Source organism: Conger conger, chromosome 13, assembly GCF_963514075.1.
Source record: "Conger conger chromosome 13, fConCon1.1, whole genome shotgun sequence".
NCBI lineage: Eukaryota > Metazoa > Chordata > Actinopteri > Anguilliformes > Congridae > Conger > Conger conger.
This window is the reverse complement of record NC_083772.1, coordinates 13820125-13833433: the sequence shown is the minus strand read 5'-3', so window position 1 is coordinate 13833433 and position 13309 is coordinate 13820125. Positions and strand designations below refer to the sequence as shown.

The window sequence follows — 13309 nt, the reverse complement described above, 5'->3', positions numbered from 1 at the left end:
CCATTCTTGTAGGTCTGATTCCCAGTTGCTATGTTAGGCAACTTTGTCACGCTTCAAGCTTGTACAATCGCGGTTTTTGGAGAGAAGGCAGTGTCCTGTGTTTGACTGTTTACGCCCTGGACCACTGGTTCCCAAACTCTGGGGCAGGACACGGTGTTGGGTCACAAGATACACATGGCAAAAATAACTTGGTCTATGGTCTATGTGATATGTGATACACTTTCCATTCATATTCACACCTGCGGAATGAAACTCTGCCCTTTAACGACTATAATGGTGTCTTTCATAGTCTGGATTGCATCAGTGTCCGAAGGGAATGTTTTCCTAACCGATAAGTTCCCGCAGTTTTCTTACCTGGTTCATTAAATGTGAATAAGAAGTCTCACCAAAGAGTTCTCAAATTCTTGTAACCATACTCCTGGAATTACCCATAATGCAATGTGGGGAAGAATGAATGTGTGTTGACACCGTGTGATGTAACTGCTGATATGAACTCAGGTCCCTGTTGTGTGGTAATGTCTGCGGTTGATCCCATGAGGTGGAGTGTTGTATTATGGCTGTTGCGTTAGCAGTCATTGCCCTGTTAAACTGTGGGGTGCTGTATTGTGGCTGTTGCCCTGTTAAACTGTGGGGTGTTGTATTGTGGCTGTTGCATTAGCGGTTAGAGGTTGTTGCCCTGTTAAAGTGTCGGGTGCTGTATTGTGGTGTTGCCCTGTTAAACTGTGGGGTGCTGTATTGTGGCTGTTGCCCTGTTAAACTGTGGGGTGCTGTATTGTGGCTGTTGCCCTGTTAAACTGTGGGGTGCTGTATTGTGGTGTTGCCCTGTTAAACTGTGGGGTGCTGTATTGTGGTGTTGCCCTGTTAAACTGTGGGGTGCTGTATTGTGGCTGTTGCCCTGTTAAACTGTGGGGTGCTGTATTGTGGTGTTGCCCTGTTAAACTGTGGGGTGCTGTATTGTGGCTGTTGCCCTGTTAAACTGTGGGGTGCTGTATTGTGGCTGTTGCCCTGTTAAACTGTGGGGTGCTGTATTGTGGTGTTGCCCTGTTAAACTGTGGGGTGCTGTATTGTGGCTGTTGCCCTGTTAAACTGTGGGGTGCTGTATTGTGGCTGTTGCCCTGTTAAACTGTGGGGTGCTGTATTGTGGCTGTTGCCCTGTTAAACTGTGGGGTGTTGTATTGTGGTGTTGCCCTGTTAAACTGTGGGGTGCTGTATTGTGGCTGTTGCCCTGTTAAACTGTGGGGTGCTGTATTGTGGCTGTTGCCCTGTTAAACTGTGGGGTGCTGTATTGTGGTGTTGCCCTGTTAAACTGTGGGGTGCTGTATTGTGGCTGTTGCCCTGTTAAACTGTGGGGTGCTGTATTGTGGCTGTTGCCCTGTTAAACTGTGGGGTGTTGTATTGTGGCTGTTGCCCTGTTAAACTGTGGGGTGCTGTATTGTGGCTGTTGCCCTGTTAAACTGTGGGGTGCTGTATTGTGGCTGTTGCCCTGTTAAACTGTGGGGTGCTGTATTGTGGTGTTGCCCTGTTAAACTGTGGGGTGCTGTATTGTGGCTGTTGCCCTGTTAAACTGTGGGGTGCTGTATTGTGGCTGTTGCCCTGTTAAACTGTGGGGTGTTGTATTGTGGCTGTTGCCCTGTTAAAGCGCAGGGCGCTGTATTGTGGTGTTGCCCTGTTAAAGCGCAGGGCGCTGTGTTGTGGCTGTTGCCCTGTTAAACTGTGGGGTGCTGTATTGTGGCTGTTGCCCTGTTAAACTGTGGGGTGCTGTATTGTGGCTGTTGCATTAGCGGTTAGAGGTTGTTGCCCTGTTAAAGTGTCGGGTGCTGTATTGTGGCTGTTGCCCTGTTAAACTGTGGGGTGCTGTATTGTGGCTGTTGCCCTGTTAAACTGTGGGGTGTTGTATTGTGGCTGTTGCCCTGTTAAAGCGCAGGGCGCTGTATTGTGGTGTTGCCCTGTTAAAGCGCAGGGCGCTGTGTTGTGGCTGTTGCCCTGTTAAACTGTGGGGTGCTGTATTGTGGCTGTTGCCCTGTTAAACTGTGGGGTGCTGTATTGTGGCTGTTGCATTAGCGGTTAGAGGTTGTTGCCCTGTTAAAGTGTCGGGTGCTGTATTGTGGCTGTTGCCCTGTTAAACTGTGGGGTGCTGTATTGTGGCTGTTGCCCTGTTAAACTGTGGGGTGTTGTATTGTGGCTGTTGCCCTGTTAAAGCGCAGGGCGCTGTATTGTGGTGTTGCCCTGTTAAAGCGCAGGGCGCTGTGTTGTGGTGTTGCCCTGCTAAAGTGTGTCTCTCCTGGTTCAGCCCGACGGGACGATGGCTCTGGACAGTGACGAGGGCGAGGAGCCGTCCCCTGAGGCCATGGCACGGTACCTGTCCATGCGCCGGCACACGGTGGGCGTCCCAGACCCCAGGTACAAGCGCCGCCTGTGTGTGTGACCCACTGCATGTGTGTGTGTGTGTGTGTGTGTGTGTGTGTGTGTGTCTGATCAGCTGTGTGTGATCAGCTGTGTGTGAGTGAGTGTCTGATCAGCTGTGTGTGTGAGCGTGTGAGTGTGTGTCTGATCAGCTGTGAGAGTGTGAGAGTGTGAGAGTGTGAGAGTGTGAGAGTGTGAGAGTGTGAGAGTGTGAGAGTGTGAGAGATCAGCTGTGAGTGTGTGTGTGTGTGTGTGTGTGCAGTCCTGACTGGTACTCTGTGTGCGCCTGTGAGTACGAGTCTGTGCGCATGTCTTCATGCTCCTCCCTGATTGGCCTGTCTTTCACAGGGCGGAGATGCAGGAGGAGCTCCAGAAGCTGGCCCCTGGCTTCCCCCGCACCGTCCCCCAGCCTCCCTTCCCCCCGCTGGCCACCAACATGGGCCCCGTACACACACTGGCCCCCCCACAGAACCTGCAGCCGACACAGCACCTGGAGTACAAGGTGAGGGAGGAAAGGAGGGACGGGGTGAGGGAGGGAGGGAGGGAGGGAGGGAGACACAGCAGGGCGTGAATGTGTCTTGTCCACCCCAGTTTTTGCCGGTGCAGTGCGATGCTCGTGCTAACTCTCCTGTTCCGTGTGCCTGTAGGAGCAGTCCCTGCTCCAGCCCCCCACCCTGCAGCTGCTCAACGGCATGGGGCCCCTGGGCCGACGGGCCTCGGACGGCGGGGCCAACATCCAGCTACACACCCAGCAGCTCCTGAAGAGGCCCCGCGGACAGTCTCCACTCGTCACAAGCCCTGTGAGTGTGAGTGTGAGAGAGTGTGAGAGAGTGTGAGAGAGTGTGAGAGAGTGTGAGAGAGTGTGAGAGAGTGAGTGTGAGTGTGAGTGTGAGTGTGAGTGTGAGTGTGAGTGTGAGAGTGAGTGTGAGAGTGAGTGTGAGAGTGAGTGTGAGAGTGAGAGTGAGTGTGAGAGTGAGTGTGAGAGTGAGTGTGAGAGTGAGTGTGAGAGTGAGTGAGTGAGTGTGAGTGTGAGTGTGAGTGTGTGAGTGTGTGAGTGTGTGAGTGTGTGAGTGTGTGAGTGTGTGAGTGTGAGAGTGTGAGAGTGTGAGAGTGTGAGAGTGTGAGAGTGTGAGAGTGTGAGTGTGTGAGTGTGTGAGTGTGTGTGTGAGTGTGTGAGTGTGAGAGTGTGTGAGTGTGTGAGAGTTCTGGGCATCTATCTGCTGGGCACAGGGGAGTGACTGTCCCTCTCTACACGGACTCGTTTACTCCTCCCTCTCTCCTGCTCCAGCACCCCATCCCAGCCGTGGCCCCGGTGGATGAGGAGGGGTCTGACGGGGAGCCGGACCAGGAGGCGGTGCAGAGGTGAGGCCTGGTGGCGGGGTCGGGTGTGCTGGCTTCAGGGGCGCGGGGCGCGCCAACACTCGCGGGTTGCCTGGGTTACTGGGAGCGAGCTCAAGCAGGCCGCAGTACCGCTTTTCGCCACAGCTCTGCCTCTCCACTCTGCGCTGGCTTCCATGGCTAAATCAACCACTGGCTTTCCTCTGGCTGCACAACATCTTCCCTTTCAAAAATCTCCCACAGTCTTTGGGCTAAATATGGTTCTTTGCTTCTACAGAGCAGCTTGGGATTAGAGCAGGGCTGGGCGATATACCGCAACGGTGTTTAACGGCCGCAGTAACGATCGTTCCTGCCACGGGGTGCGCTGCCTTGCTTTTTGTCTTTTTCTGTTTCATTTTTCTGTTTTAATTTTACCTGATGCGGTCATGAACATCCAGGCTTAAGAGGCCATGTTGAAATGCTTCCTGGGAAAAAAACACCACCGCTGTTTTCTACTGGCTGTTGATAAGGCGGCAGAGCGGCAGCAAGGCCTTCCAGCTTCCGTGTTGTGATGTCTTTACCTCCGGAAGCATTTCAGGCCGCCTCTGAGGTTTGGGTGTTTACTGTCGATTCAGGTGCAAGTAACCCTTTAACCCTTTAAAAAAGGTTTTTTTGGGATGTTTTTGGGCCATTCCATGCCAACTCCAGGAGCTTGCACCACGGCACCTCTTGGATCTTTGTGTCTTTCTGTCTGTTGGTAGATATAAGATCTAGAATTCCTGAAAGTTTGAGCTTAAATGAAAGTAACCAAAAGACCCAATTAACAGATTTTTTAAAAAGAGGATGAAGGATGTATGCAATAACAAATTTAAAAAGTGGAATAGCCCACAGTGGCTATGCTGGTAACCGCAATCAGATAATAGGAGTGTTACAGGTATGTAAAGATGTATGAAGTTAGGATAGTTGGAGGTGTTGTATAAACTACTACTGAATACCAGAGTTACCAAAGCTAACTCTTTTTGGAAATGTTGATCAGGGGTGTAACTTCAGCATGTCCGAGGGTTGTGTGAAATTTCTGACATTAGTCAGAGTCTAAATGTGCCTAATTGAATTTTCCATGGGTCATGTTTCAGCTAATGTTATTACAAATGTGTTTATCTTCACTCAATGAGAAAGTGCTCCAGTCACTATCATTTACAAATGAATAAACTAAAGACACTAAAAATGTTTGCTTTTGGAGATTTGACCTCTCAAATTTGGTCAACTCTGGGGAAATAAAGTGCATTTTTTCGTCCTCCTAAAAGGAAGTATATGCATATTTTCAGATATGAATACTACATATGAAATTACCTGTAGTAAATCATTACCACGGTTTTAGGGCTTTTCCATACAAAGTCATGGACCAAAATTACATTTTGTCCCGCAATGAATTTTTTCATCGTGACAGAATTGAAATGGCTCTACTGGCAAAACAAAAGTGAATATGAAGCTCAAATTTTTAGGAGGTCTATATCTCATTATTGTCACACACAGAAAAAGAGAGAAATCCAAGAGGGTCTGTGGTGCAACCTCCTGCAGTGTTCCTAGAACTCTACTTTCTTCAGCATTAGAATGTTCAGATGAGACTGTTCTAATCGCACATTCGTAACAATCGCAATGCCGTTCTAGAACACCAACATAGAATCTTGAAAAAACATTCCAAAAACCCCTCTCATCAAACGTTTAAAGGGAAATAGATGACAAGAAAGGCCAGACACCACATGTAACCGACTTTGCTAATTGCATTTGATAGTAATTGTTGCGGTATATGGCCCGGCCCTAGAGTACAGGTGTTTTTTCCCCGTGGAATTCGGCTGGACTGTGCAGAGTGTTGTGCCCCCCTCGAGGGGCTTGCCGTCTGGCCAGAGAGCTGATGGGTGTACGCCGCTTCCTGTCTCCCTCCCCGCGACCCAGGTACCTGGCCAACCGCTTCAAGCGGCACACGATGCACGTGCCCGCGAGCGCGCCGCCCACCGAGGCCCCGCCCGACACACAGCGGCCCCAGGGGGCCCGGCAGAGGGTCTGGGGCCTGGAGCAGCACTGCCGGTGAGGGGGCCACACTGAGCTGACACTGCGCACCGCACGCACCCACCAGGAGAGGGAGCCAGAGAGGGGAGAGCGTGTGTGAGAGAGAGAGAGAGTGAGGGAGAGTGAGTGAGGGAGAGTGAGAGTGTGAGAGGAAAATGGAAGGAGGGAGAGTGAGAGAGGGAAATGGAAGGAGGGAGAGTGAGAGAGGGAAATGGAAGGAGGGAGAGTGAGAGAGGGAAATGGAAGGAGGGAGAGTGAGAGAGGGAAATGGAAGGAGGGAGAGTGAGAGAGGGAAATGGAAGGAGGGAGAGTGAGAGAGGGAAATGGAAGGAGGGAGAGTGAAAGAGAGGGAAATGGAAGGAGGGAGAGTGAGAGAGGGAAATGGAAGGAGGGAGAGTGAGAGAGGGAAATGGAAGGAGGGAGAGTGAAAGAGAGGGAAATGGAAGGAGGGAGAGTTTATTTTCCTGAAATGCTTTAGCAACACCTGATATTTCCTCTCATGCTAATAGAGCTCCTGTTTGAGTCCATGAGTCCATGAGTGGTAGGAAGGGGCACTCTTCATCTCAGCTGATGAGTGTTCTGGTGCAAAATGGCGGCCGTTGCATCACCCAGGTGGGTGCTGCACATTGGTGGCGGTTGAGGAGAGTTTCCCCCCCTCATTACTGTGAAGCACTCTGAGCCGGCGGCTGGTTAGCGCTTCATAAATGTAAGGAATTCATTGAGGATGAGTTTTGCTGAAATTTCCCACAAAGAAGCTTCCCATGGAGGAAGGATACTTAACACAGGTCTGAGATGCGAATGGCGGGGTTTTTGGCACTCTAAGACCCTGTCATTTCTGAACAGTACATTATAAGAATTGTACACTATATCTCCCACACATTAAAATAACAGGGATCCCACTGAGATGAGATCCTGTGTTTGCACTGCACAGTCTATACAACATCGAATTATAGGTTTAACTTTAGAGATGTGCTTTTGAAAGATTCATATTAATACTTTCCAAATTTAATAAATTACTGTCCTATAGTAATTTATGGCATCCTTATTCGCCTATAAGGGCTGTAAAGGTACCAAGATGTTATCGGTTTGGAACGTATTGAGTAGAAATGACAGGGTCTCAAAGGGCCTGTAATATAGGGCCAAAGTGCTTCTCTCTCCCAGGTGACCCACAGAAGGGCTCTGTGCAGAAATCTCACGAAAATCAGATAGGAACAAAATGTCCTTGACAAGTTCACAGTGAGGGTCCCAGGTGGAGGCCTGTAGAGAGGATGGAAGGAGAGAGAATGAGGGATACTGAGAGGGAAAAGGAGAGATGCACCCCGACCACAGAGGAGGGTGGAAAGAGGCAGGTTGCTCCAGTATGTGTGGGGAAAGAGAGGGAGGAAGAGAGAGAGAGAGAGAGAACGCTTGTCTCGTTGTGAGCGCTTGTATTGAGCTAAGATGGAGTCCAGACGCACACTCCCTTACACTGGCCATCGTCACAGACTGGTTCTGTTTTTATGAATGATGCTGTCACTGGCACATCACAGCACATCGCCATGGTGATTCTCGTGGGAGAGGGTGCATACGGAATATGTTGTTTCTCCCTGGTGTGTGAGGTTTTGATACAGAGGACCTGCCTTGTTTTTCTGGGGCATCCAAAAAGCCCAGCGCGCTTGTACATCAGCGACTGTTTTTTATTTTTTTATTTTATTTTATTTTTTATTTTATTTTATTTATGTTTTTTTATTTTTTATTATGGCATTTCACCAAGTTACTTTCCAAATGTCTAAGATGTGACTTTTGCTGGGAGAGACCGGCAGCTGATTATGTAAGGCTGTGCTGACCTGAAACGCTGTTTCTCCAACATGGTGGAGCGCTGAGGTGAACTGCAGCTCGGATGCTGCTCTGACCTATGACCTCTGACCTCATGTGTATCTGTGTGTGTTTGTTTCTTTGTGCGTGTGTGTTTCCTTGTGTGTGTGTCTGTGCCGGACACCTGCGCGCGCCTCCGTGTGTGTGCGTATGTGTGTGTATGCGTGCGTATGCGTGCGTATGCGTGCGTATGCGTGCGTATGCGTGCGTATGCGTGCGTATGCGTGCGTATGTGCGCGTGTGTGCGCGTATGTGTGCGTGTGTGTGTACATGCGCTCCTGCACGCCTGTAACGCAGGTCCAGCTATAAGGACTGTAACACGCTGCACCTGCCCATGGAGCGGTTCTCCCCCGTGCGGCGCTTCTCTGACGGAGCCGCCACCATCCAGGCCTTCAAGGCCCACCTGGAGAACAACAGCCTGATCCAGCAGCTCAAGCAGGTAGGCCCACTGATCCCAGATCAGCTCCCTGCTTACGGAGCCTTAACCTCCCCTCTCGGTGTGCCTGTGGCTCCCCCCTTTTTCTTGTTTCTTGATTCCCCTCCGTTTTCTCTCACCCTTCTGTGTGTGTGTGGTGTGTGTGTGTGTGGTGTGTGTGTGGTGTGTGTGTGTGTGTGGTGTGTGTGTGTGTGTGGTGTGTGTGTGGTGTGTGTGTGGTGTGTGTGTGGTGTGTATGTGTGTGTGGTGTGTGTGTGTGGTGTGGTGTGGTGTGGTGTGGTGTGGTGTGGTGTGTGTGTGTGTGTGTGTGTGTGTGTGTGGGGAACAGGAGTGTGAACAGCTGCAGAAAATGTACGCTGCACCGCAGGACGAGCGGTTTCTGGAGCACACACAGCAACAGCACATCCTCTACCAGCAGGAGCAGCAGATTCTACACCAGCAGATACAGGTCTGACACGCGCACATGCGCACACACGTACACACACACACGGTGAAAACGGCAGGCCCCGGTACATTAAAAACAGTAGATATTTCGGAATTTCTCATGTGCACAATTCCCCACGTTGCTTATGTCAGTCTGGGTTTGGCAATCAGTTGCAAATGAAGTGAAGAAGCAGAATTTTTCATGTGTGGTGTATCTGCATATCCCTCTCCTGTGCAGGCTCTGTCCCTGGGCCATGGAGAGACCCAGCCCAGTCACCTGACTCACCAGCTCCAAAGGTACGATCCACACGCTAATAACAACACCGGTATTTGCACTGCCCATATGCTAATAACACCAGCATTAGCACTGCCCATATGCTAATAACATCAACATTAGCACTGCCCATATGCTAATAACACCAGCATTAGCACTGCCCATATGCTAATAACATCAACATTAGCACTGCCCATATGCTAATAACATCAGCATTAGCACTGCCCATATGCTAATAACACCAGCATTAGCACTGCCCATATGCTAATAACACCAGCATTAGCACTGCCCATATGCTAATAACATCAGCATTAGCACTGCCCACACGCTGATAACACCAACATTAACACTGCTCACATTCTAATAACACCAGCCTTAGCACTGCCCACATGCTAATAACACCAACATTAGCACTGCCCACACGCTAATAACACCAGCATTAGCACTGCCCACATGCTAATAGCACCCGCATTAGCATGCTATGCTACCCACCAGGCATGCTATGCTATGCTATGTGTGTTCTCTCAGGCTATGCTAGCCCACTAGAGGAATAAAACGTTAAGCATTGGCGTGCTGTAGCATGAAAGCGTCTCGTCCACAGGTTGCGTATCCAGCCGTCCAGCCCGCCCCCCACAAATCCCAGCAATCACCTCTTCAGACAGTCCAATCAGAGCCCGCCCCCGGGCAGCTCGGGGATGATGCAGGGACACGGTGAGTCTCTTCGCTCCCCCCTTTTTTTTTCTTTTTTTTTTGCGGTCCTCGTCCCTGTCTTTCCTCCTTTTTTACTTTTTCTTTATTTTCCTTTTCCATTTCCATGACGACAAGTCTTGGGTTTGGGCAATGACATCCCAGGCTCAAACCCATGGCTTTCATAGGAAATTTTGCAATAAGTTTACTTACTTACTTACGGATTTCATGTCGTTTTTCCTTTCAGGGAATACTTACAATTTCACATTGCAACAGTGTGATAAAGAACGTGCACCATAAACTTAAAAAAACCCCGGCTGTGGACGCTCTGCTGTGGCCGGCTTTTAAATTACTCGATAAATAAATCTTTAAACTGGCGATAAACCATATCTACGATTATCAAATAAAAATCTAAGTGGCGTTGATTTTTCCCGGATGTGGCCTCTTAAGTTTACTTCTTCACATCTGTGAAAATAATTCAATGTACAGTATTACTGAATTTTGATTGATCCTTATTTTTCTGCTGTTACAGTATATTTTAGTTTAATTCTCGTGTAAGTTTTATTGGAAAAAAAGAAATACTGTCAAATACTGCCGTGCCCATGATCCAGTATGGGACGGCGGAGTCTAATCTTTGGAGAGAATGCCTGTATCAGTGAGAGTGTGTGCTCTCGCGCGCCACAAAACCACCACATTCAAGTGGTCAACAACCCAGTCTTCCACCCAGTCCTTCATTTGTTTATTCAATCGAGTGGTTTCGTGCCAAACTGTTTCGCATCGTCGAAGGTCTATTTACCGTTATTTCTCCGTTCCCTGCGCGTGCAGGAGCCCAGTCCTCCGTGCCCTACCAGCACAGTGCCGCGCTCTTCCAGGCCCCCAGCGGCAGCCCTCCCCCCACGGCCCTGCCCCGCATGGCCCTGCCCCAGCCGCAGCCCGGACTCCCCCGCGCGGTTGGTATGGCCCAGCAGCAGCCCGGAGTCCCCCGCGCCGTTGGTATGACCCAGCAGCAGGTGACCATTCAGGTGCAGGAGGCGGAGCTGGGGGCCGCGGCCCAGCGGCAGGGCTTCCTGTCCACGCCCTGCGGCCACCGGGTCCTTGGCAAGCAGCTGAGCGCCGACAGCGCGGAGACCCACAGGTGATTGGCTCTCCCAGCACTGCCCTTCCCGCCTCTGGACTCTCATTGGTTGTTTTTCCAAAAAAGTTTTTTTTTTTTTTTTTTTTTTTTTTCTCTCCCCAAAGGATATGTTTTTGTTATCATATGTACTTTCTCATTTTCATAGCTCCCAGGAATTCTCTTCTTTGGTTTTAGTCCATTAACGAAAGACAATTTAGTAGTGAGTAGAGCCTTTCGGGTTGGCATAGTGCCGTGCCGTTGAGCTAGTAATGGCAAAGCAACATTCTGCTGGAGAGAACAGTCCTGTAGTGTCATAGGGTCTCGGCTGAAGAAAACTGAGACGCAGCCCTCTCTAGAACTCGGCTGCAAGGTCACGGTCAAAATGTGAAGGCATCGCCACAGAGCGTAAACTGACCGACTACACAAAACGTAAGTCGCAGAATAACTCCGCCTAGTTAGGAGCTGTAACGTAGGGCGTAAAGCTAGCCGGTAGTCCCAAGACCTCGTTGTGTGGATCATATTCACTGAAGGGTGGGCAGGTTTAACACGGAAGAGTGCCTCAGCAGCAAACCCTTCTGCAAATGCGTTTCACTGCTTGCATCTCGTGTTGAAAACGGGCTCCCGTGCCATATATCTTTGCCCAAATACCCTTGTGTGAATATGTGACGCTAGACTGGATTCCTTTAGCATAAATGGCTGTGTGTTTTCATGCCTGGCCTTGTCTCCACTCCTGAAGGAATAGAATGAAATGAGCTGTAGGTTTCCCTACCCTTTCTTACCCTGTAGGCACTAGAACTACTGGCGGTTGTGCTAGGTCTTTGATAGCAGGGTTTCCCACAGATTAGTTTTGCCCTGGCATCCACCCAATATGCATTAACCTGCTGCCAAGAATAAGCCAACACGTGTATTTCATAACAATGAAGGATGAGATTTAATGTAATTACACAATGTAATGTGGTTAAGAAACAATATTGCAATAACAATGACAATAAATGAAGTGAAATCCTTCTGGACACTTAATAACGCTGGTATCCTCTCAGTCCTCAGCTCTTGCCATTAAGTATTTTCCTGTGGGAAACCTGGGGTGCTGTGAAGCAGGAAGACTTGGAGGGGAACGTTGTTTACACATTTCTCACAATAGACAAATATATTTGCTCCAAAAACATCACATTAATCACCAAATGACATTTTAATGGTCACCAAGAGAGTTTCAGAATTGTGTACAGAGGCAATTTTGCTAAATTGCTTGTCGTGCAGTAAATGTAATGGTGTAGATTTTAGGCTCTGTGTGTAGGAGGGACATGGGTTCATAGTTCTCACTCCGGCCCGTTTCTCCCCCAGTCGCAGTTTGAGCCGGTTCCAGTGCTCCACTGCCTACGACCCCAACCAGTTCAGCCCGCACCTGTTCGGGGAGGGCGTGCGGGCCCCCGGCGGGGGCGGGGTGGTGGGCGGATACAACCCCTACCTGCAGGGCACCTCCCTGAAAGTGCCGGGTCTGGAGGCCTACCAGGCCGGCGGGGGCTCGGCGGGGGGCGTGGGGTACGGGACCCCCTCGCCTCTGCAGCAGGCCCTGCTGTCGCCCACCCCCCCGGAGTACCGCCCCTCCCAGCACGTCACCCCCACCCTCCAGGGCCTGCTCTCCCCCCGCCACTCCCTGAGCGGACACGCCGACCCCCGGCTGCCCCCCCAGGACCTGGCGGCCCTCCTGAAGAGGCAGAGCCCCCGGCCCGGCCCCCCCTCCGGCACCCCCCAGGACTACAACGAGCTGCTCCTGCTGCGCCACCTGAGCCAGGGGGAGCCCCTGGAGCCCCCGCCCAGCCCCCAGCACTACCACCTGCTGCAGATCCGCACCCCTGACTGCCCCCCCCTGCAGCTGCCCCACTCGGAGAGCATGGAGGAGGACGAGCCCCCCGGGTACCAGGACGGCCTGCTGGCCAAGGCCGTGGCCTGCGTGGAGGGCCACGAGCTGCTGGGGGCCCCTCCGGGGGCCACTCCTCCCTACGGCACGCCCACGCACAGACTCCCCTACCTGCGCAATGCCTCCACAGCTAGAGGTGTGTTCCCCAGGTGCCCTCAGGCAGTCTGAATACTCCTCAATACTATACGGTGGCATTGTGGTTAGCGCTGTTGCCTCGCAAGTTTCTGGGTTCGGCCAGATCCTTTCTGCATGGAGTTTGCATGTTCTCCCCCTGTTCTTTTTCTCGTGGGTTTCCTTCCACACTCAAACACGTGCATGTCAGGTTAGGTGTGCTCCTGCCGCTGCCCTTGACCAAGGCACTGGCCTCAGGTCTGGAGCTGGTCCCAGGGTGCTGCTGTTTCCCATGCTCCGAAATAGGATGGGTCAAATGCAGAGGACAGATTACCCCACAGGGTTCAATGAAATATATCTTATCTTCCCCACCGCATTTATTACAGCACTATGTGTGTACACTTATACTGTATTAACTCTGTATATTATTAACACGGTGTACACTCCTCCTACATACACTATACACATTATTATCCAGCCACTGTACACTATTCAAACTATACCCAGGATATATAACCAGGGCGGCCTGTAGCGTAGTGGTTAAGGTACATGGCTGAGACCCGCAAGGTCGGTGGTTCGATCCCCGGTGTTGCCACAATAAGATCCGCACAGCCGTTGGGCCCTTGAGCGAGGCCCTTAACCCTGCATTGCTCCAGCATTTCTCCTGCTTAGTCTAATCAACTGTACGTCGCTCTGGATAAGAGC

At 50.9% G+C, this 13309-nt stretch overlaps 1 protein-coding gene across 2 annotated transcripts in view; it reads left to right on the top strand.

The window, feature by feature from the left end:
* sik3 (SIK family kinase 3) overlaps positions 1-13309 on the top strand; it is a 39405-nt gene that overhangs the window by 22541 nt on the left and 3555 nt on the right. The window contains exons 11-21 of one of the 2 annotated variants that reach the window (XM_061217755.1): positions 2291-2400; positions 2752-2905; positions 3051-3203; positions 3692-3765; positions 5674-5805; positions 7939-8080; positions 8406-8525; positions 8739-8797; positions 9376-9485; positions 10287-10596; positions 11917-12629. In XM_061217755.1, the coding sequence (XP_061073739.1) occupies positions 2291-2400; positions 2752-2905; positions 3051-3203; positions 3692-3765; positions 5674-5805; positions 7939-8080; positions 8406-8525; positions 8739-8797; positions 9376-9485; positions 10287-10596; positions 11917-12629 (2077 nt within the window). The remainder of the gene's footprint in view (positions 1-2290; positions 2401-2751; positions 2906-3050; positions 3204-3691; positions 3766-5673; positions 5806-7938; positions 8081-8405; positions 8526-8738; positions 8798-9375; positions 9486-10286; positions 10597-11916; positions 12630-13309) is intronic. The other variant, XM_061217754.1, reaches the window with a different exon arrangement.